The sequence below is a fragment of the Astatotilapia calliptera genome, chromosome 11, assembly GCF_964374335.1.
Source record: "Astatotilapia calliptera chromosome 11, fAstCal68.1, whole genome shotgun sequence".
In the NCBI taxonomy this organism is placed as follows: Eukaryota; Metazoa; Chordata; class Actinopteri; order Cichliformes; family Cichlidae; genus Astatotilapia; species Astatotilapia calliptera.
Window position 1 is genome coordinate 14,469,979 of NC_137432.1, and position 21,755 is coordinate 14,491,733.

At 41.6% G+C, this 21,755-nt stretch overlaps 1 protein-coding gene across 4 annotated transcripts; it reads right to left on the reverse strand.

Moving 5' to 3' along the window:
• Positions 1-2,852: 2,852 nt before the first annotated feature.
• Positions 2,853-14,731, reverse strand: gapdhs (glyceraldehyde-3-phosphate dehydrogenase, spermatogenic). Of its 4 annotated transcripts, none has more exons than XM_026184336.2 (11): positions 14,355-14,731; positions 7,292-7,351; positions 6,472-6,568; positions 5,466-5,572; positions 4,584-4,674; positions 4,378-4,496; positions 4,179-4,260; positions 3,917-4,068; positions 3,622-3,784; positions 3,432-3,529; positions 2,853-3,337 (listed from the first exon to the last, which is right to left on the reverse strand). In XM_026184336.2, the coding sequence occupies exons 2-11, from the start codon at positions 7,318-7,320 to the stop codon at positions 3,268-3,270; spliced, it is 1,008 nt and encodes a 335-aa protein (XP_026040121.1). In that variant the 5' UTR covers positions 7,321-7,351; positions 14,355-14,731; the 3' UTR covers positions 2,853-3,267. The 4 variants fall into 4 exon arrangements, with proteins under 4 accessions (XP_026040121.1, XP_080164379.1, XP_080164380.1 ...); XM_080308253.1 differs by having other exon boundaries at positions 14,277-14,384; XM_080308254.1 differs by having other exon boundaries at positions 14,199-14,366.
• Positions 14,732-21,755: the final 7,024 nt, after the last annotated feature.

Genomic DNA, 21,755 nt, shown 5'->3' on the forward strand with positions numbered 1-21,755 from the left:
ATCTCAAGCTTTTGCCCATTTAGCCGTAGCACTAAAGCTGATGGTAAACCACGTACAATCCTTATGGTCATACGCATCTAATACTCGAAAACTATCTGTGTTTCTGAAAAAGGAATGATGGGAATGATATCCCTCCGACTCAGTCCCAGATTTTCACTTTTACTGCCATTGCTGTAGCTGCAAGTGATGCGCAGTTGTAATAATATACACATTCTCATATCACTTCACGATACACACCCGTTGATCAATGTAACATGCTCATGGCACTTTTTGCCCCTACTGAGGTGGTGAAAATATATACGGTTAAACAACAGGAAGCACTGCAGCACAGCTGAGTTCAGAGTTTTGCATGTCAAATGCTCTTAAGAGCAATTAAAGTTGCCAAGGCAGCGACAAGCTTAGTTAAAAAATGTTCCTGCATCACAGCAGCATGCAGACTGTGCCTTTCTGCAGTATTGCAAAAAAGACAGCAGGTGTCCTCAGTGACCAGTCCCCTGTTTTTGCAGAGCTGACTTGAACTTTAACGTTAAAAATATGCAGTTATTCTCTCATGGCAGCATTAACTTGATACATCAGAGCTGGCAATGTATTATTAATCTCCCACGTTTTTCCTATCTCTGTATACAAAACAAATTTTGACATTTACTAGCCAACTTTAGTTTTTATAATTATGACCAAATACTGACATATCAATACACAAAAAATGGCTATTGTCTTATTAGTTAAGAAGCCCATGTTTACATCTCAGTGTCTGTAGAACAGCTGTTTCTATTCTACAGAGCACGAGTAGAAACATTTAAGCATGACAATCAAGTCAGGATCAAACTGAGCAGGTTTGAACTTGTGACGCTTCAAAGTTGTAACCTACGATCTAGAGTGGATATTATCTGCATCCACGATTCTCTCGTGTGAATTAAATCAACTCATACTTTTGTTGTTAAATCTGAATCAAATATGATTTATATACTTGACTTGTGCACAGTTCATTGAAGAACAAGAGCATCTAAACACATCTGTGTGTGTGTGTGTGCGCTAGGGGGTTGCCTTTAAGACACATGCATGAAGTACCTACCTTTTCTTTCCAAAATTCTCGAGGTTTTCAATCTGGTTTTAAACCCTTTCATAGCACTGAATCAGCCCTTTTAAAAGTTTTTAATGACATATTTTTAGCGACTAATGCTGGGGACTGTGTTGTTCTTGTGCTTTTAGATTTGACAGCTGCGTTTGATACCGTGGATTATACCATTTTATTCTCTCGTTTGGAGCACTGGTGGGCATTAGGGGCACAGCACTGGAGTGGTTCAGGTCCTACTTGGCAGGGCGAACTTTTTGTGTCAGCCTCGGTGACTATGTGTCGTACTCCGCTCCCCTCTTGTGTGGTGTCCCACAGGGCTCAGTTCTAGGCCCCCTCCTCTTCTCTTTATATCTGCTTCCTCTTGGTTCTGTACTGAGAAAGCATGGCATTGCTTTCCACTTTTATGCTGATGACTGTCAGATCTATGTCCCTCTAAAGAAAAAAGGCAGATACCTTACACAGCCATTATTTCAGTGTCTCGATGACATTAAGACTTGGATGTCTGTTAACTTTTTAAAATTCAATGATAAAAAGACAGAGGTGATGGTTTTTGGTAGCCCCACTGAGACCCCCAATGTGTATGTAGATTCCCTGGCCCAGTATGTTAAGCCAACTGTCACAAACCTGGGGGTCAAAGTGGACTGTGATCTGAAGTTTAATAATCAAATTAAGGCAGTGGTAAAATCTAGCTTCTTTCACCTCAGGCAGCTGGCAAAAATAAAGCCAATTCTTTCACGGCAGCACTTTGAGACAGTGATCCACGCCTTTGTTACCACTCGGCTGGATTACTGTAATGCACTTTATATTGGGGTCAGCGCATCATATATTAGTCATCTACAGAGGGTGCAAAATGCCGCAGCTTGTCTTTTAACTGGCACTCAAAAGTTTGAGCACATTTCCCCTGTTTTAGCTTCACTTCAGTGGCTGCCCATTTCTTTTGGGATTCATTTTAAAATTCTTTTATTTACTTTTAAAGCTCTCCATGGCCTAGCCCCATTGTATCTCTCTGAGCTGCTACAGCCTTATACACCCACCCCACTCTCTCAGGTCAGCTGATCAGCTGCTCCTGAATGTACCCAGGACTGGGCATAAACTTAGAGGGGATTGTGCTTTTGCTGTAGCAGCTCAAAAACTGTGGAACGAGCTTCCTTTAGAGATTAGACAGGCCAGTTCTTTACCTGTTTTTAAGTCACTCTTGAAAACCCACCTCTTTACCCTGAATTTGTCTCATGTGAGATGTTGGTTTTTATTTCAGTTGTTTTTAGGTGATTCTATGCTGTTTTATCTTGTTTTTGTTTTAATATAGGGCTGTTTTAATTTTATGTTTTATGTGTTTTATTTATTTATTTTGCTGTTTTCTGTTATTCTATTGTTTTAACTTATTTTCTGTACAACACTTTTTTCCTTTGCTGGGTATTTAAAAGTGTTTTATAAATAAAATTGGAAGATTATCCTGTGGATTAAAACACAGCTGCTTTTGCCAGAACTTTTGAATATGAAGTTGGAGTTCAAAGCAAATCACGATAATTTTCAGTGTGGATCTTTTGTCGAGTGCATCCACCATCCCTCCTCTGCATGTCCATAGCCAAAGATCACAGTAACAGCTAATTTAAAATGCTGTCATGACCAGGAGTAGTGGCTATGTCATGGATCTTCTTGTTATCATTGTTACAGTAATTCTAGTAATTCTGTATATCACAGTGTTAATGGTTGTTATTACATATTTCAGTCAAACAAGTTGTGTTTTGGTTGATTGGAAGCATAAAACAGGACAACATGAGGTTTTTCAACTTTTATTTATCCTTCAGCAGAGTTGGAATAGTTCTGCCTCTCAGCTTCCTCCTTTTACTGGTGATAAAGCCTTTAAACACACCAACAGGGCGATGGATACAGTAGTTACCATAGTACTGAGTCATAATGACACATCTAAGGTGGCAGTGGGAGGTGGAGAGGGGCACACGGACACAAAAATTTCACCAAACAGTCGCCTTGGAATTATAAGAAGAATAAAACAAAACCAGAATAACTCATAAACACTCAAACACACTGCTGCTGCCTACATATACTGTAGTAGAGCTAATGGTTGTGATGCTATGACTATGGGTTGGGCTTGTGTGTAAAAGAGAAGGGTGGAAGTAAAGGATGAATTAGGGGTGGTCCCTTTGCTGATTTCCTTGGTGGACAGAAAGTGCCTACTCCTTGGAGTGCATGTACAGCAGCAGGTCGGCAACACGGTTGCTGTAGCCGTACTCATTATCATACCTGGTTGGAGGAAAGGAAAATGAATTAGTTAGCAACTTTTCTTCAGACTTCCTGTTTTCTATGAGGGGCTGGACGGGACATGCTGAAAACTCACCAGGAAATGAGCTTGACAAAGTTGTCATTGAGGGAGATGCCAGCACCAGCATCAAAGATGGAGGAATGGGTATCACCGATGAAATCAGAGGACACCACCTGGCAAACACAAAGCACACCACGTGAGTGTAAAGTAAAGCAAATCACAGATCGATGATAACAATATTAAATCAGCTGTTTATATAGAATACCTGGTCCTCGGTGTAACCCAGCACTCCTTTCAAGGGTCCCTCGGCGGCCTTCTTGACGGCTTCCTTAATCTCAGCGTATGAAGCAGGCTTGGAGAGACGGCATGTCAGATCCACCACTGACACATCGGCCACTGGCACCCTGAATGCCATGCCTGTCAGCTTACTACAGAAAGAAGGAGGCAGAGGACAAAAAAGTGATTTCTGCACTTTTTATTAATCAGTCTTCATTTCTTCAACAACTGGCTAAAGTGTACACCATCTTAGGCAGCTGAAACTTTTGTATGTGTGTCTTTACCCATTGAGTTCAGGAATGACTTTGCCCACTGCCTTGGCAGCACCAGTGGAAGCTGGAATGATGTTTGCGTGGGCACCACGGCCGTCACGCCAGGCCTTGGCACTGGGACCATCCACTGTCTTCTGTGTGGCTGTGTATGCGTGGACTGTTGTCTACAGATATCACATGACACATTATTAACCTTTAAGACTTAAAAAAGAAGATCATAAATATTACATTTGCTTATCATACTCAGATACTGTATAGAATTACTCTTACTTACCATGAGGGCCTCCTCGATGCCAAAGCTATCGTGGATGACTTTGGCCAGGGGGGCCAGGCAGTTGGTGGTGCAGGAGGCATTACTATGAACAGAGCAACAGACACGATTAGTTATTTTACAATATACTAGTAGATATGATATTTAGGGTTTCTTTTGAGGTTCTAAAGCTAAATTTAGGTTAACAATTAAATTATGTTACCTGACAATAGTCATGGAGGAGGGGTCGTATTTGTCCTCATTAACTCCCATGACAAACATTGGAGCATCAGGTGAGGGGGCTGACACAACCACACGCTTTGCACCACCCTGGATGTGAGACTGTGATTGGGAGAGAGAGCGCAGGTTCGAAACATTTCCTGGAATGTCATTGCGTTTGTCTGTGTTTGTCTGTGTTTTTGTACTTACAGAGGCCTTCTCAACACTGAGGAAAACTCCAGTGGACTCAACAACATATTTGGCTCCAGAGCTGCCCCAGGGGATTTCAGCTGGCTTCATACTAGAGTTATAGAAGAAACTGCATCAGTCCAGAATCACCTTAAATTTGGCAGGTCTCTGTAAAACAGCTTCTTTTGCTTTTGCCTGGTTCACGTTACTGTATTTTATCCTAAAAAAAAAAACAAAAAAACCCCTCAAAACAGGAGTATTACTACATACAGTTAACTAATTGATTTTAAAAGTCTTTCTTTTCACATGCAAAATGCTAAATATGCGGCCCATCACATCCTAAAAACCTCATATTATCCCAACAAGGCATATCGCTCTGAGACTCACTTGTGGTTCCTGGAGTTTCTAAAAGTAAAATGGGAGGCAGCGCCTTCAGCTCTAAAGGCCCTCTCCTATGGAACCAGCTCCAAGCTTGGATTTGGGACAGAGACACCCTCTCTATAAGATCAGACTTAAAACTTTCCTTTTTCAAAAGCTCATAACTAGGGCTGGGTCAGGTGACCCTCAATCATCCCTCAGTTGTTGCAGTCATTATATCCTCAAGCTGCTGGGGGGGGACTTCCCATAGTGAACTGACCACTTCTTCTTCACTTCCCTTTTCTCACTCCCTGTTTCTTTATATGCCACAATTGCAGAGCAGCAACTTTTCTTGGAGCCATAGTCAGTGTTTTGTACCGCTCCTGTCTACACTCTTCCCCACTCTCATCACATGCCTGGTCAGAGAAGATTGCTGATGTTTACTTTGAAAAATGAAGCAGCTTTATATAAAAAAAAACTGAACTGGAACATCTGCTCTCTGTAGCAGAACACAGCCACGGGCCAGTTAATGCTGTCGTTACTTACCACTGGAAGACAGAAATGGCTTGGCCATCGACGACAAGTTTGCCATTATCTGCAGACACTTCACCACGGTAACGGCCATGAGTGGAGTCGTACTTGAACATGTAAACCTAGAAGCAGGAGGGATGACAGTGATGACGTTAATATGGGGAGTGCTTCACAAGGAAGCAAACACGTTCTATACCCTCCTGGAATTTTCTGGGCAGTTTTCAGAGATTAAGTTTTCTATTAGCACCCAAACAACAGACGTCCATTCCTACATGACAACATGTCATGGATTTATACTACACAGCCTGAATAATTTAGATAACTTAGCAGTAGGGCTGTTCGATATAACGATATATATCGGATGACGATATAAAAACGTCTATCGTTTCATTTTACGCTATCGTTTGTTTCGTGGTGTCGTAAAATAAACTGTTTACAGCAATATTTTTTCATCGTTTTGATGGTCACTGTAGTGGCTATATTCATTTCTTAAAGTTCTCTCTTTCTCTTATATTTAATATAACCACACGGACAAGCGCCTATTTTTACATGTTGTCGTTAGCAACAATGATGGTAAAACCATGGCTCCGCTGTCCGCTTGTTTGTTTTCTACTAAACCTTTCACAATAAAGCTCAAGATCCTGTTGAGACTTTTCAAAATAAACTGAATCACGTGAAAGAGCATGCAGAGAGTTTACGGATGAGAAGAAAAAAAAAAAAAGAGCCGTTAGGTGCTAAAAAATAAACCTTAGACTAAACTTTGAAAGAAAACGGCGGCCGTTACAACTTATGTCTAAAAATGTATAGTTTCATGCATCGGTTAAAACACTCGCATCCAGGTAAAGGACGCCCAGCTGGAAAAACTTCACACAAGTCGAGTTGCCCGAGAGTCACAGAATTTACAGAAAATATTGCATTTTTGTGATTTATATCGTTGTCAGGACGATAAACGTCTTATATCGGGATATGAGATTTTTGTCATATTGCACAGCCCTACTTAGCAGGCAGTAGATTTACTCACCATGTACTGCAGGTCAATGAACGGGTCATTGATAGCCACAACCTTGATGCCCTTCTGAAGGCAAGCCCTCAGGACCAGGCGGCCAATGCGACCAAATCTGCAGAGACAGAGATGGAGAGATTAGGAATAGTTGCCATGGGAAAACAGTGGGAAACTTCCTCAGGATGTCACAGCACCCATGGGATCAGTCCATGTCCACTGCAGCAACACTTTACAGTTTTAATACGAGGAACTTTCACTACACTCTTATATGTCCACATCATGTCATGCTTTTTCAATTACTCAAAAATAGACAGATTGTGTCCCTCACTACAAGCACATCTGTGACTGTGATATTACAGAAATGTTACGGTGGATGAAATTATTTCTGAACAAAAAAACAATTATCTTATTTTTAGTCCTGAAAACAAATATAGCCTCAAACTGTAACCACAATATAATATAATTTGAACGATGGCTAAAGGAAGAGGTGGCTCAATCATGGAGAGTGTTTACTTCTAATAATTTCAATTCAATATCACAGTAAACCTTTCAGCATCAAAACAGGCTTTACTGTGCAGTTATTACTTGTTAATAATGAATTTGTTATGGTGTTATGGTGCATTTGCCCTTTGGTTCCTCTTTAACACATCTTTACTAACCACCAATGCTTGCCCAGCCCCAGTTTTTGCTTCAATGATATCCTACTGTAACCACCAGAAGTCACTCTTACCCATCTTAGTAGTGTGTGTGTGTGTGTGTGTGTGTGTGTGTGTGTGTGTGTGTGTGTGTGTGTGTGTGTGTGTGTGTGTGTGTGTGTGTGTGTGTGTTTCAAACTGACCCATTGATTCCAACACAGAGGTCTGACATGGTGGCTGCTGCTTAGGGAGTGTGGAGTAACCTGGAAGAAAAAGAAAGAAAATTAAATAAATCATCACATTTGAAATGAATTAATTTAAACAACATTGAACATCAAATGACAGAAAATAACAAGCAAGCCATCAACCCCAGATAAGGCAGATAAAAATGCCATCTGTTGTCAACCCTGCGACAGACTGGCGACCTGTCCAGGGTGTACCCCGCCTCTCGCCCTATGACAGCTGGGATAGGCTCCAGCGCCCCCCGCGACCCTGAGAAGGATAAGCGGAAGCGAATGGATGGATGGATGGATGTTGTCAACCCAGCCAAAAATAGCTGATATATAAAATTTTTAAAACATCAGAGTCAGGCAGGGTGCAGCCCCAAGAAAATGAAGCAGCTTTAGGAAGGCCAGATATATTGTTGGCTTGCAGTGTCAAAATGAATATAATATACCGGAAGTCAAGAAAAAAAATTTGTGGCAAGTTAATACATGACCTTACACTCATACAACCACAGGAAATGAGCAGGCAAAACCAAAAAGAAGCACATGTGCAATAAATCACAAATCCATTTGTGCCAAGCTACCCTCTATCATCCATTTCACTTTGAATTTACAGATGGTCTTTTTTGTCTTCCTCTCCTTCTCTCCTCCACGTTTTACACTGATCCTCACACTTGTTTCTGTCCTCTCCACTCAGTCGGAGGCCGTGTGGGGTGAAGTGAGGTTACATGTTGTCGTATGCAACATCTTAAAAAGATTTGAAATGCCCAAATTTCAACATCAGCCCCTTCGGTGATTTCAGCATTGAGGCAACACTGTAAAAAACTGTCATCTCACAATACCTGGATGCCCTCTGTGACGCATTAGCACTAAAGGCAAAAACACTTAACACCTGTGAAGAACGCTCATGAATTTGCATGACATTTTTGAGCCAGGTATGATGACTGAAAGCATAGCACAAGCCAGAAAGTGTGCAAGAGTGTGACTGTGTTTAATGGCAACAGGGGAAAAATACAGGCTGCCAAAAAAAAGTGTTGTACAGGCAACTGCCGCAGGAGTAGGGAGGTGTTACCTCATGCAGCGACATGTTTCGACAACAATGGGATATAAAGGGAAGGAGGTAGGTATGTGGAGCAAGCAGGGACTTGATAGAGAGGAAGCATGACCTTTTTCCCTCTACCTTCCTCTCCCTTTCATACTGGAACACTCTGGTTCCTCCTCACTACACCTCCTCCTAGTCCCACCCTTCTTGTCTTTTCTACCAGCTCTGCTTCCCCTCTCCGCCCCTTCAGCTCCTTCGCTGTCCTCGCTCTCTCTATATTAGTCTCCCAACTCATGCAACCTCATGTTGGGGGGTTATGGGAGGTTTCCATCTGTAGCTTGTCACCAACCAATAACACGTTCACAATCAAAGCAGTGCTGGTGATGCTGGTGCTGTGTGTGTGAGACAGCATGTGCATGTAAGTGTGTGTATATGTGCGAGTGGCAGGGCAGGTAGAGTAAGTAAGGGCAATGCGGATTGTCCTTGGAACTGGCTGTTCGTCATTTTAGACAACTGTAATCTCCTAATCTGTTGTGTGTGTGTGTGTGCGCGGGTGTGTGTGTGTGTGTGAGAGAGAGACAGAGAGCATGTGTGTGTCTACACAAATGTGTGCGTGTCTCTCTGACAAGCAAGTAGGGCAGGTCGTGGATCTGGTGAAATGCATTGTGGGAGCACTTTAAATAGAATAAAGGGAGTGCCAGATTATGATGAATAATCGCTCTCTTTCTTTCACGCAAAAATAACTGTACATGAGACTCTGGATTATTTTCACCTGGATGTATCTGCTGTAGTCATTAAAGCAGAGAGGAGCGGCACCATTTGTTTCCAGTCAGAATCAATTTATCGAACAGCCTGCCAGCAGTGATGTGATGCGACCTGTGATGGCCTCAGTGCTTTCAGTTATTAGACTTCTTGTCTCCATGTTTGCAGCACCGTCCGCTGAAGGCAAGAGCGGCCATTTTGTGTTCTGCTGCTTGCATCCACACACAAGGTCACCAAGACAAAAAAAAAAAAAAAAAAAGATGGAGAGGGGACAAGAGAGAGGGAGAAGGTCCAGTGTGACCGCGCAGTTCTCAGGTTTCACCTTTTGTGCATTCACAAAACACTGCAGGGTCCCCCCCTCCACCTCTCTCTGCCCTTGTTGCCTGTTTCATAGTTCATTTCCCTCCTCGATTTTCTCTCTTCTTGCTCCAAGTTTTTCCAACACGGAGCAGCTGCCTCGGGTAACCATAACAAAACAGCCGCTCTCTTACTTTTTAAGAGGCTTTTATACTGAACTAAAGATAGAAAATGGAATAGCAGGGCGCTCACAAGGAGACAGATCTTTGCAGGACGGCATGATGGAGCACATACTAAAGACAGACTCATGTCATGGCAGGCACTTCTGTCATGACACAATGAAGGTCGCTGGTATCAGGCTGCATGCATCACTATTTAGTAGTCCATTTAAGGAGCACTATGATAACCAGTAAAACTCTTTGCATCATGCTAATGGTGAGGTATATTACATTACACTTTGTAAGGTTTTTGTGCAACAATTACAACACCATAGTTTCAGTAAAGGTCGCCTAAATTGCACCAGGTTTTTATTGCGCATATCTACCGAGGACATTGCATTTGAATTTACCGTCAGCCCAAACAGCACTGGTCTGTTATTACCCACCCCCCAAGAGTGCTCGCACAGACGTGCCACATCTCACAAAGACAGCACTGTGCAGGGCGGAGAGGTGATATGCTGGTAACTGCAGCTTCCAATCTGCTGATACTCATTCAATTGTTCAAAGAAGGAACATAAGCATTCTATACTTTTCTGACCATGCATTGCACGCAGATGCACCACACACTGTTCGGCATTTACAGAAAGACAGACTGACCTGAGGAGTCAATGCAAGACTGGGAAAAAATTGAGATCTGATCTAAATGTAGGTGAACAAGGCTGCTCCAAGAAATTGGTGGTGAAAATCGTTCTGAACAGGTGAAAGGAATAAAAGAATGAATGGTATTAAAGCTTAGATCATACTGAATAGCTGGACATATGGTGCGTGCTTGTTGTCCTTCCCTTCTGACCTGCACTTCGAGCTGTTATCCCTCCCTTACTTTTGCTGGCTCCATGAGTTCCACACATTTGCCCTCTGCTCATTCCCACCACCCAAACTAATCATTAAAATTCACCACCCTCCCTCCATTTGTCGGCGCTCATTTGTCTGCGTAACCCCACCACCACCGACACAGACTCCCCCAACCCCCAAGGCTTTGGCCTATATTCCTCACCCAGGTTTATGCAGAGGGGGTGCAGAACAGGGGCCCCTCCAGTGTTTGCTGTACGTGCACTGGAGGGACTGTTGAGGGAGAGAGATGACTCATAACTATTCGACCAGAAAAAGGACAAAGACGATCAGCAGGTGGAAAAAAATTAATTCTCAAAATTGAGAGCGGACGCGTAAGTGAAAGGAGTAGAGGGGAGTGGAGCATAATGACACAGCATTTCTTTCCTTCTGTGCACATTTTTTACAGCGTCGAGCACCTACGATTGACAAAACAAACACTGATTGTGTTTCTTCAAAATATGTCTCCTTTGAACAACATACGATCTGCAGGGACTTGCTACAAACCCTTATATGGACATAAGTTTGAGGTAGCACAGATGTTCTGCTACGTAACACTGTTCACACACAAGAGACGGAGCTGAAGGAGAGACACAGCTCACTCTATTGACTGCATGGGAGGCAGACTGAAGCTAATTTTCTCGCTCTTTGGTTTGCTTTGGTGCATTCATTGGAAGCGCTTCCATCTGAAAGATTTGTCAGTGAGTGAGTGAACTCACTGACTCTGACAGGGCTTTTCCTGCCCACTAACTCCTCTGGCTTTCCTCCTTCATTTGCCCTTATTTTGCAACCCCTCCCCCACAGCTATCTATCCCCCTGACACACCCTCGCTCTCTCTCCAGTGGTTTTCCACTGCAGTAGGTTGATTGGCCAGAGGCCGGGCGCACTATCCAATTAGGTAATGTCTTCTGTTCTTGCCGCTTCTGGATGATTTGCAAAAATCAAACAAGTCGCAGTGAGCTATACTATTATGTTATTATTCTGAGAGAACACCATAAAAATGTTCGTATCACTTTCACTATGCACTGCTGGGCACTATAGAGTTAAAGTTATATGGGAAAAGTCATACTATTACTGCAATTTCCATTCCAATAAGGGCTTTTCCCCTATTTCACTATTTTACTGTTGTATTTTGGTGTTGTAATTAATATACCGGCCTTCTGTGGACAGAGACAGGCCGATTAGAAGACCTACTTTTCTATTAGGCATTTAATTAGTGGCACTCAATTGTGTATTCCTATGACCAGATACACCAGCTTTGATAAGATGAATACAATGAGGCCTATAATGGTTTGGTAATCCACTAAAACTTGTATAGAGTTTGTGCACACACCGGCCATCATGAATTAGTAAAGCCTGTGCTGTATCAAACTGCAGAGGACTCAGCAGAAGGACACGTGACTCCCTGATCCCAGTTATGCTGATCACAGACACACACAGTCCTCACAGCACTAATTTGTGACTGGTTTTTAAGTGTTAGTCCCTGTCTTTTGCCTCCTTTTATATCATAAGCTAAGCCACAGCACGTTGGTAAAATGATGCGGTGTTCTCTGCTTGTCTTAAAAAGATGTTGGTTATGCAAAAATCCACATACTATAACATATATTATAACTGTAATATCCATAAGAAGTGCTGTGCTGAATAAGTGAGGCAATCTTACATCCACACGCTCTACTTCCTACATTTTTCAAGAGTTTATTTCCTCAAATTGGGGGCAGTTACGCACAGAGCGCTGAATCACTCTGGAGTTCCTTCTCGCTCAGACAACCTAAAAAAGATTGCAGGGTGATAAGACGTCTGCAGAGCACAGTCAAGTGGGACACTCACACCAACCTCAGCCTGTAATCCACTAAACTCCTTTGATGGAAAACCTGAATTAATCTAGAAACAGCGACTCATAAGTGCTTCAAGAATGACTCAAGGCTACTTGTAAATCTGTGTCATCGCAAAACTAACTTTTAGTAGAGGGGACAACCCACCATCTACAGGATGTGGTCATTTAATGTGGGTAGGGTTTTACCCACAAGTACCTGGGTGTAAAATGAGTGGTTCAAGGTAGGGAATATTTTCCGGCATGACTAACGTGGCCTGATAGCATTCTTCCTGCAGACAGCACACGAAAATCAAGCCCACATTTACACCCAACATCAAAGAGGCCACATGAGCCCCTGCTTTTCTACATCTTAGTAATTACATGGTTGAACTCCACCTCAGGATAGCATGTCCCGTGTGTTACAGGCAGAGACTAGCTAAACTCCCCGGCATTCATTTTAAATTCTATATTTCTTTACTCTGTAGAAGAAATAAATCTAAAGGAACAGGTCATCATCGGTCATGCACATCACCTGAAGGCCTCTTGACAGCACAGGGTGTGACTACAGTGCTTAGCATGACTGCTAAGGATCCTAAGATACTGTGACCTTCAGCGTAGAGCAGTATGAGCTAACGTGTGAGTGCCCCTTCATGGTTGAAATCTCAATAAATGATTTCAGGCTGACAAAGGAGTCTAAGATGAAGCATTACTGGCTGATCGGTATCAGCACTGGAGCTCTGGGCCTGCTGTGACCTTCACTAGCCGGAGGGATGACCTTCAACAGTCAACCATGGCTCCATCTGCATGTAGCCCACCACACCTGCATATGAAATCAATCAGCAGCAAAAACACTGTTCACCTTAACTAATAACCCAACATCGTGGTATTTATTACTACACAAATAATGTATTACTACACAAATATTGACAAACATCACGATTCTCTGTGGAGTTTAAAATAATGAATTCACGCTTGTGATCTCATTATAATTCTCCTGTACTGAACCCATCTGACCTTTTCTATTAATAACGAATTGAACAATAACTGTATCCTGTATGCTTCTGTGCCATTAAAGGAGAACACGGGCCTCCTAAGCAGAGAACTGCATCAACAGGTCAGTCCAGTCTGGAGTAAACTGCGGCAGAATCATGCGACACTGCGCCGTCAAGAGGGGGGAGTTGCAGCCTCCTTCTCTCTGCCATGAAATAAACCATAGCTTATTCATTTTGTCCATTCGCTCATCTCTGAGGCCTCTGCCTCATGTAGGCTGCAGTAATTGCAGGCGCACAGCTCAGCTGAGAATGGCGCAACGTCGACAGACTTCATGGTGAAGACAGGAGCAAGCACGTAGCGTCACCTTCATCTACTCATCCTCCACCTTCAAGTCCCTACATCCCTGTGCATCACTGCGGGACATATTCATTCAAGCATCTGCCTCCTAACTCTACTGATCAGTATGCTTCTGAGATAGGCTTCATTTTTCTATTGGGTTACATTACATGGAGACTAATCCACTTCCGCAGATGCAGCACTCCGAGCTGCCAATGTCACGTTGCCCGCTGAGACGAATGAATGGAGCAAACTTAATACACGACAATTACGTCATGATAATTCACAGTGCAGTCTAATTGGGATTGTTTTCGTGTTTTTCGGGATTTATTTCTTAATTGAAGCCACATTATGTTAAAAATGGCGCAGACAGAACACATAACACAACAGCCTGCCTCTCTCCAGACTGCAAGGCCACGGCCGCATCCTCTCTTCCTGTACAATACAAGCGTGAACCCTGCCAAAAATGACACACTTAATAAACCATAAACCACCCCTGCAGCACACGTGGGGCCTATTTCCTCTCATTCTGCACCACTTCGACGTTTTATGTGCCCGACTTAATGAATCGTGGATGCAGGGCGATGATAAGCTCACCAGCTTCCGCGAGTCACGTAGCTACATCCTGAAAGAGGAGTGAAACACTGAAAGTAGAGCGGAATTCATTTCTTCTACCTGAATACTTAAAAATACTTGAAAGTCAGACGTTAGTTGGGTCCTTGCGCTGAAAAGCAAAGCGGTGTAGCGGCTTACCTCACGGATGATGCTTCTTCAGTTGTGTGCGCAGTTCACCGAGGCGTCTTCCGCTTTTATATTAGACACGTGACTCGGGAAGCCTGGTCGCCCTGGCGACGTGACGTCATGCCATCTTCTGTCAGGACTCCATTCTGAACGCGTACATGCTCACGGTCTCTCCTCGCTGCCATAGTAACGGAAGAATGAATCGTCGGTGTGGTTAACGTCTTTATTCACAGAGCCTGTCCGCAGGGCAGGATCGAGGGTGGCGTAGAGGATGAAAGGTGATATTCATAAGAATATCAAAAGAAATGCACAGACAGGAAGAGCGAGGCTGGCAGGACGCCAGCGATGAAATGATGAAGATTTTGGTCCGATGTCCCAAGATGCTCAGCGGTTACACGAGGCTCTGATGTAATATAATGGGGCACATTTGCTTTAATAAAGCTGTTACAGGCTACATAGGAACAATTCATGAGCCCGCACTAGCTGGTTTAGATCGCAAAAGTGCGAATTAAGCATACAAAGTAACTAGGCTGGTGACACTCTACGTGTGGGAGGGTAGGATGGAGGGCCAAACGCTTTGGTAGCAGGCCTCGATTGTGCATTGATCTGACTGCAGACTGGCCCTCCTATGGAGGGCAGTTAGTGTGTGAGAGAGCCCATATGGATGTATGCAGCGATATGTAGGGAGCCCTGGACATGTCACGTAGTCATACATGAAGAACTGGCGGTATTCTAAACTGGACTAATCGATTATGACCGTACGACCAATATGCAATAAAATACAGTATCCCGCATAATGATACTACTACTACTAATAATAATAAAACACACACACACGTAAATATGCTAGCTCTGTTCTTTCTTCTTTTCTTCAGATCACATGTCAGACTAAGAACAAGCCTACGTGAGGCAGGATGCGTGCAGTCATAAAATGGGAAATCCCTGCAGTGCAGTAGGAGGGACGTTATTTGCACATGCTTCACAACCCCCTTTCGAATTTCGTCAGTATAGATTCAGTGTTTGGTTTCAGCATCGTACAGCAAGCTGCTCCGTCTAGAGGATGTCGTTTAATGAAAGTGACGAATCATAACGAATCTGTAACTTGTTTAGCTCACATAGCCTTATAGTTACGGTAAAAGGCTATGAAGGCTATGAAGCATCGGAAATAAATCCGAAATAAGGACTAACAGCGCCATCTATCTATCTATCTATCTATCTATCTATCTATCTATCTATCTATCTATCTATCTATCTATCTATCTATCTATCTATCTATCTATCTATCTATCTATCTATCTATCTATCTATGGTGTTGTGTAAAATAAAGAGAATTATGACAATGCATTATGTTAATTAGGTAAATTGTGTTTTAGGTTGCGTCTGCGTGCGTGTGCCTAAAGTATATTACATTTTTAATGAAAGAACTGTAAAGAGAAAGTTAAAGAAATAAAATAAGATATGTAGTTAGTTAGAAATATACTGTAGTATATTATAAGGTTAAGTTATTCATGTCAAGTTATTCATAAATCAATACCTATTATCCCTACTCCTACATAATGTTTATATACAAAATAAATAAATAAAATAGTCTTGAGTAATAATTCTTCAGGCTTTCTGAAGCTGTTGGACATTGGATGATTTCTCATTTTCAGTCCCATCCTTGTACCTGACCATTTTCAGAGGAATGTTTATTTACTTATTTATGTTAAACCACTTAGGCACTTTGTGACAAGCTTGTCACAAAAACACATAATTTGATTGAATCTATACACAAGAACTGGTCTTGTCAAAATTGATGGAATTATGAACACCGAAAAGTATACATTTTCATTTTGATCACCATGTAGTACCATTAGGAAAGAGTCTGATTCTGACTCGAACAGGTTTATCTTTCAGCATGACAATGATCCCAAACACACTGTCAGTGCAGTAAAAGCATATCTGGATAGAAAAACAAATATGGGAACACCATCAGTCATGTGGCCTCCCTAGTGCCTAGACCTCAATAGTGAAGCACGTGTGATCATATCGATGCAGAACAGAAGAAAAGGCAGGCAACATCCGAGGAATCTCTTCAAATATCCTTCAAAAAGCCCAGAACGGTATTCCTGAAGACTACTTAAAGAAATGACAAGAAAGCTTGTCAAAGAGAATTCAGGCTGTGATGAAGAATAAAGGTGGTACTAAACTGACTTTCAAGCTCATTAGAATTGTACAAACAGTTTCCCCCCTAATTAAATACTGTATTTCCATGTATGTTTGCTCATATTGCTGCACATATTTCCCATCTTCCTAGCAATATATAGAAAAATAAGTGGTAGCTTAAAACCTTTGCACAGATGTATTTTTCTACCGATGTTCACGGGGTTAAACACCAAAGTCATTTTCGTTTGAGTGACGGTAAACACGCTTGAAATCTTGCGCCATCCTGAGGCCCACTCGGGACACACAAAATAAACAAAAGCGCCATCTCCTGGAGAAACCCAGATCCTACATGTGGATGAGTCTTTCTTGGTTGCTTTGGCATATTTCTGAAAACATTTTAAAAGACTTTAGCTCTAAAACTTAATTTACCAAAACAGCCCTTTCATCTTGCACTACAATCTACAAAAGATGTAACCTCCCTAAAACCTTTAATCCGCCTGTCAAAATGCAACATGAAGGTTTTTGGTCATAGACACCACAATGAGTCTTGTGACACGATGTGGAGCAAAAATGTTTATATCCCATTTAGTCAGAATGACAGAAAACTAGAAGTATGTTCTTGTCTTCAAATGTAACAAAAATCTTATCTTACATGTATTTACTGAATGCCTACAGCAGGGGTGGGGAACTCCAGTCCTCTAGGTTTTAGATATCACCCTGGGTAAACACACCTGAAATGACTAGTTCATTACCAGACCTCTGGAGAACTTAAAGAAATGTTGAGGAGGTAATTTTGCCATTTAAATCAGCTGTGTTGGATCAAAGACATCTAAATCCTGCAGGATACGTTATCAAACTGACTGCTAAGCAAGTATTCCTGAGATGTTCATTTACAAAGCAAAAGGTTTTACATTCTACTCTGTAAAGCAAAGGAGCACTTACATTTCTTTGTAACGTGATGGGTAAATTTCCTGCATTGTCTCACATTAAACAGAAAATGAACATTTTACAATAGAGAATAAAACCACAATCAGTGCCATTAGTAACACAATATAAGCTGTACAGTTGTACATTAGAATAAAAACAAATGATAAAAAAAAATATCCGGGATTCAATCTTGATCTGTTTGGCTGCAAATTCTCACTCTTTCTTGCAGCAAATGCATTATTCTGCATAGATGAGTCTAACAGGTAAACATAATATTCTCCATCTGATTACCTGGTGTCATACTTTGGAGAGGAAATCTTTTCCACTGAGATTAAACATAGTGTATTAAATGGACAACAAGGTTAGTCACTTTATATAATGTGCATAAATATTCATAAAACAAAACATGAGAGATGCTTGCCTTGTTGTTCACAAAACAAAACAAAAATATAGTGAAAGATTGCTGTGACTGAACTAAGCAGCATAGCACAGAGAGGGACTGTGATTTGCACCTAAAGGTTTTGTCACTAAATATTGAACCTGTACTAAATTTGGATTTTTCTGCATTGCTGTCATGTTAAACAGCTCTGCTCAAGGTTAGAGAGGTATGAAAGAGTTACAGATGCAACGTGAGATATTGAAGTTTGAAACAGAAACAGGATCTGCCTGTGAGCGTGTAACTGTAATTGCTGGACTGGATGTTCCCGTCAGTGTCTGGAGACCCGAAGAACAAACTCTAAAACTTTTTAAGAGCTATTTGTCTTTCAGCCAGCCTGTCTTCTTCTTAACCACATCATTCTGTGTTGAGTTAGTAAGGCTGAGTTAGTTCCATAAATGAAGTGTGTCAACTTTATGGGAAATTACACTTCAACAAACAGCTGTGTTAAATAGCACGCTGCTGTACGTGTGTGAGTGTTTCCTGTTCAGTTTTTCACTGGCACAACGAGATGACCTGATGAAAAAGAGGAGCAGCACGGTCATTTATTAACAGTAGCACACATATAGTTTCATGCACCAGGGGGCAAACTTCCCTTTATAGTAACAGTGGCCTCTGAAGGTCAGTGCTGTTGCTCATTTATGTTTGGCTGACACATGAAACACATATAAAATATTGAAGTGTATATATATTTAAGAAATAATAAAGAAACATAAAAAAAATGTATACACAACAAATTATACAGATACCTGTTATAAAGAGCCGTGTTGATGCGATTATGCTGATGAACATTTTTGGGTTTCATAAACTACATCAAGAGGCCCAACAATCAGATTTGAGCAAGCATTTAACAACAGTGGGAAGAAGGAACTCCTTTTTAACAGAAATAAACCTTCTTATCCTCTTAATTTTCACAGAGCTTAAAAATCATGGATTTAGATACATAAAGATTGTGTTTGTTGCAGAAATTGTATTTTTGATAGTAAAAAACATTAGAAACTTTTGAAAAAAAGAAAAAAGTTTGCAAGCACTGCCTTGGAAACACTAATATATGGCAGTATTAGTGAGGAGGGAGTTACTTGGAGGTAAGAAAACAAAAAAGAAACACCCCCCCCCCCCCCCAAAAAAGTCTGTACACTTAAAATATATAAATTTAACTGTTCAGTTGGACCTCAAGACCTAATTCAGCAGACATTATATATGCATTGAGCCCCCGTTTTGTTTGTAGTACATAGATTATGTTGTAGTGCAGCCTTATTTGATGTCATAAACTCAGCTTTTCTTGGATCGTTTTCATCATTTCTTGCCTCCACACACACCATACATTAAACATTATAAAAGGAAAGCACCTGTGTGGCAGGACAAAGTATTTATTGATATTTAAACTTCCTTATGTAAACTGTCAGCTGAAACCAGCCACCGGCCAAATGACATATCTTTCATGTACACCTTCCACCACTACCTAACAGGAAATTTAGGTCGGAGCAGAGGTGTGTGGGTGTGTACATGTGCGGATGTGAACATATGAGAATTCAGGCTTTCCTTCATACGCAACTCTGAAAAAACAAACCATTTATCATGTTGTAATTTGAAAATAATTTCCACATGTGGCAGTTATGTGAAGGTCTTAATAGCCAGAACATTATGGCTAATTTTCACGTTTACATTACAGCACATATGACCATATCTCGAATAGTTTTTCTCCACTTTCTCAACCTACTGAAAGTGATTTAAGAGAAGTCTAATGCTGTGAGCTCGAACAGTTCAACACACTGAACCCACGGTGCCATTAAAACAACCTCCTGACCCCCTCAGGCAGAGAGCTGGCCCTCTCTGATAATATTTTCATAGGCTGTGAATTATAAGTGTTTAAAAGGGCACTAATCGCAGAGTTATGCTCATGCCAAGAGCTGCTTAGCATCAGTAACCACAGAGTCTGGACGGAGAGTCTAGCGGACCAGATTTTAGCCAAAGTTAAAACATTCATTATAACAATTATTTTTTATAGCATATCTGCCTGTTAAGAAAGCACAGAGTGGAAAATGCAAGAAAGGAAGGAAGACGGGGGATGAAATACAGCAAAGCCTTCTTTAGTCAGATTTAAACCATCCGCACCACTTATATGTGTAACGTGGGCTGGGGACGGTTGCATTTTCAGAATTTTCCAGTCTTTCTAGCAGAGTTCAAGAATGGGGGAAGGAAATGGTGAGCCGTCCTTTGAAGGTCTGGAGAAAGGCAATCCTCTGAAAAGTCTACATCGTGAGTATCGCCAGAACTGGGCTTAACCTCCAGCTGATCTCCTAAAAGTGCATAAAGTATAGGCATGAATGCATGTTAGTTTACCTCAGGCTAGATGTGACTTAAATATGCTGCCTCTAAGTAAGTGAACATATAATAACCAAACATTTACTCAGGCTCTGGATGAGCTTGCAGTGTAAATCCAGAGATCAAGGCCACTTTGTGAAGTGGCCTTGATCTCGGTGAGAAGTAAAGCAAAACACATGTACAACATGCTTAAAAACAAAACAGTCAGGGCGTTTGTCAAATGGGAAGAAGAAAGGAAAGCTTAAAATCCATCATTAAAAAAAATCATGCATTTTATTTTTTAGGTCATTTCACTGGATTTATTTAATCCAGTGAAATGACCACTGATTAATTAACCATCACTTATTGGGAAATTCTAGTCAAGCAGTGGTGGCGGGTTGTCAGTGCATTGGCAGCTTCAAGCTGCCCGTCTACCTGCAGAGTGTCCTTCATCAGATGAAGGCAGTGTCAGTGAGCCTGTGAGCCACTCTTGCTCCTGATATTGTTGGTCAGTTAGCGAGCCAGCTGCTGTCTTTACTTTTCATGCTGTATTCTTTGGTGTTTGTTGTGCTTCTCCTGTTCATGGTGACGTCTGCTGTCTCTCCTTACCCTGTTCTGGTTCACTTGTCAGCCAGTCAGCATTCGAGTGACGCACAGCGTCATCCACATCGAGCAGCCTGCGGTTGGGATTTTGGAGAACTGCGCAGGAGAACGTTTGCCGTGGTTGAAAGCCCCTCTTGAAACTGTACGCTGTCTGTAGGAAAATACTGTCACAAACAGACACAATTGTGGTTACATAAACTGAGATCTTGGACAGTGATACATGAAAAATGCAAAAATGACAACAGAATATCATGTGCTGAAATTACTTTTACACCCTATAATTACAAAATGAGCTGTGATCAATCAGTCCACACATCCACACACTTTACATTCCTACCTTCATAGCTACCTACCTATCTCTCCACTGTCTGCATCTTTTCACTTCCTCTCCCACTCTCCTGTGTTTTCTTTGGCCTGGCACTGAGGATCTGGAAGTGTCACCTCATCACAGCAGAGATTTGTTTCTCTTGGAGGCTTCCGTAGGATATCTGCTAATATGATTTGAAATCCTCAACTTGAAATTGGCAGATTCTTACAAACACTGCTGGCTCTGACACGACTCTGTGAAGTGCAGCATTTTAGTCTATCTGAGAGACAGACTACCTGCAAAGACTGCAATCAGACCCAGCGGTCTGTGGGCTGGTGCCAGTTTGAACCTTTCTTTACTTTGGCTGGATTATACTGTGGAAACAAACAACCTATCAGGCAACATATCATGGAGTGAATATGTAGTATTTGAGTATTTAGTACTTGACATTTAACAGAAACTATCGATCAGCTTGGCACATTAAAAAGATCATATAAAAGAATCTCCAAAATCAGCGATGCCCAATATATGTGGTACAGACAACATTATGAATGTGTGAGACATAAATTCGGGGTTCTAAAAAATGTAATAATACAGCAAATCAAATTATGCTAAAATAGACTGGAAAGATTTTGTTAGGTCAAGGCCATACAGCGTAGATGAGGTACTAACATAGCCTACGAGATTAGAA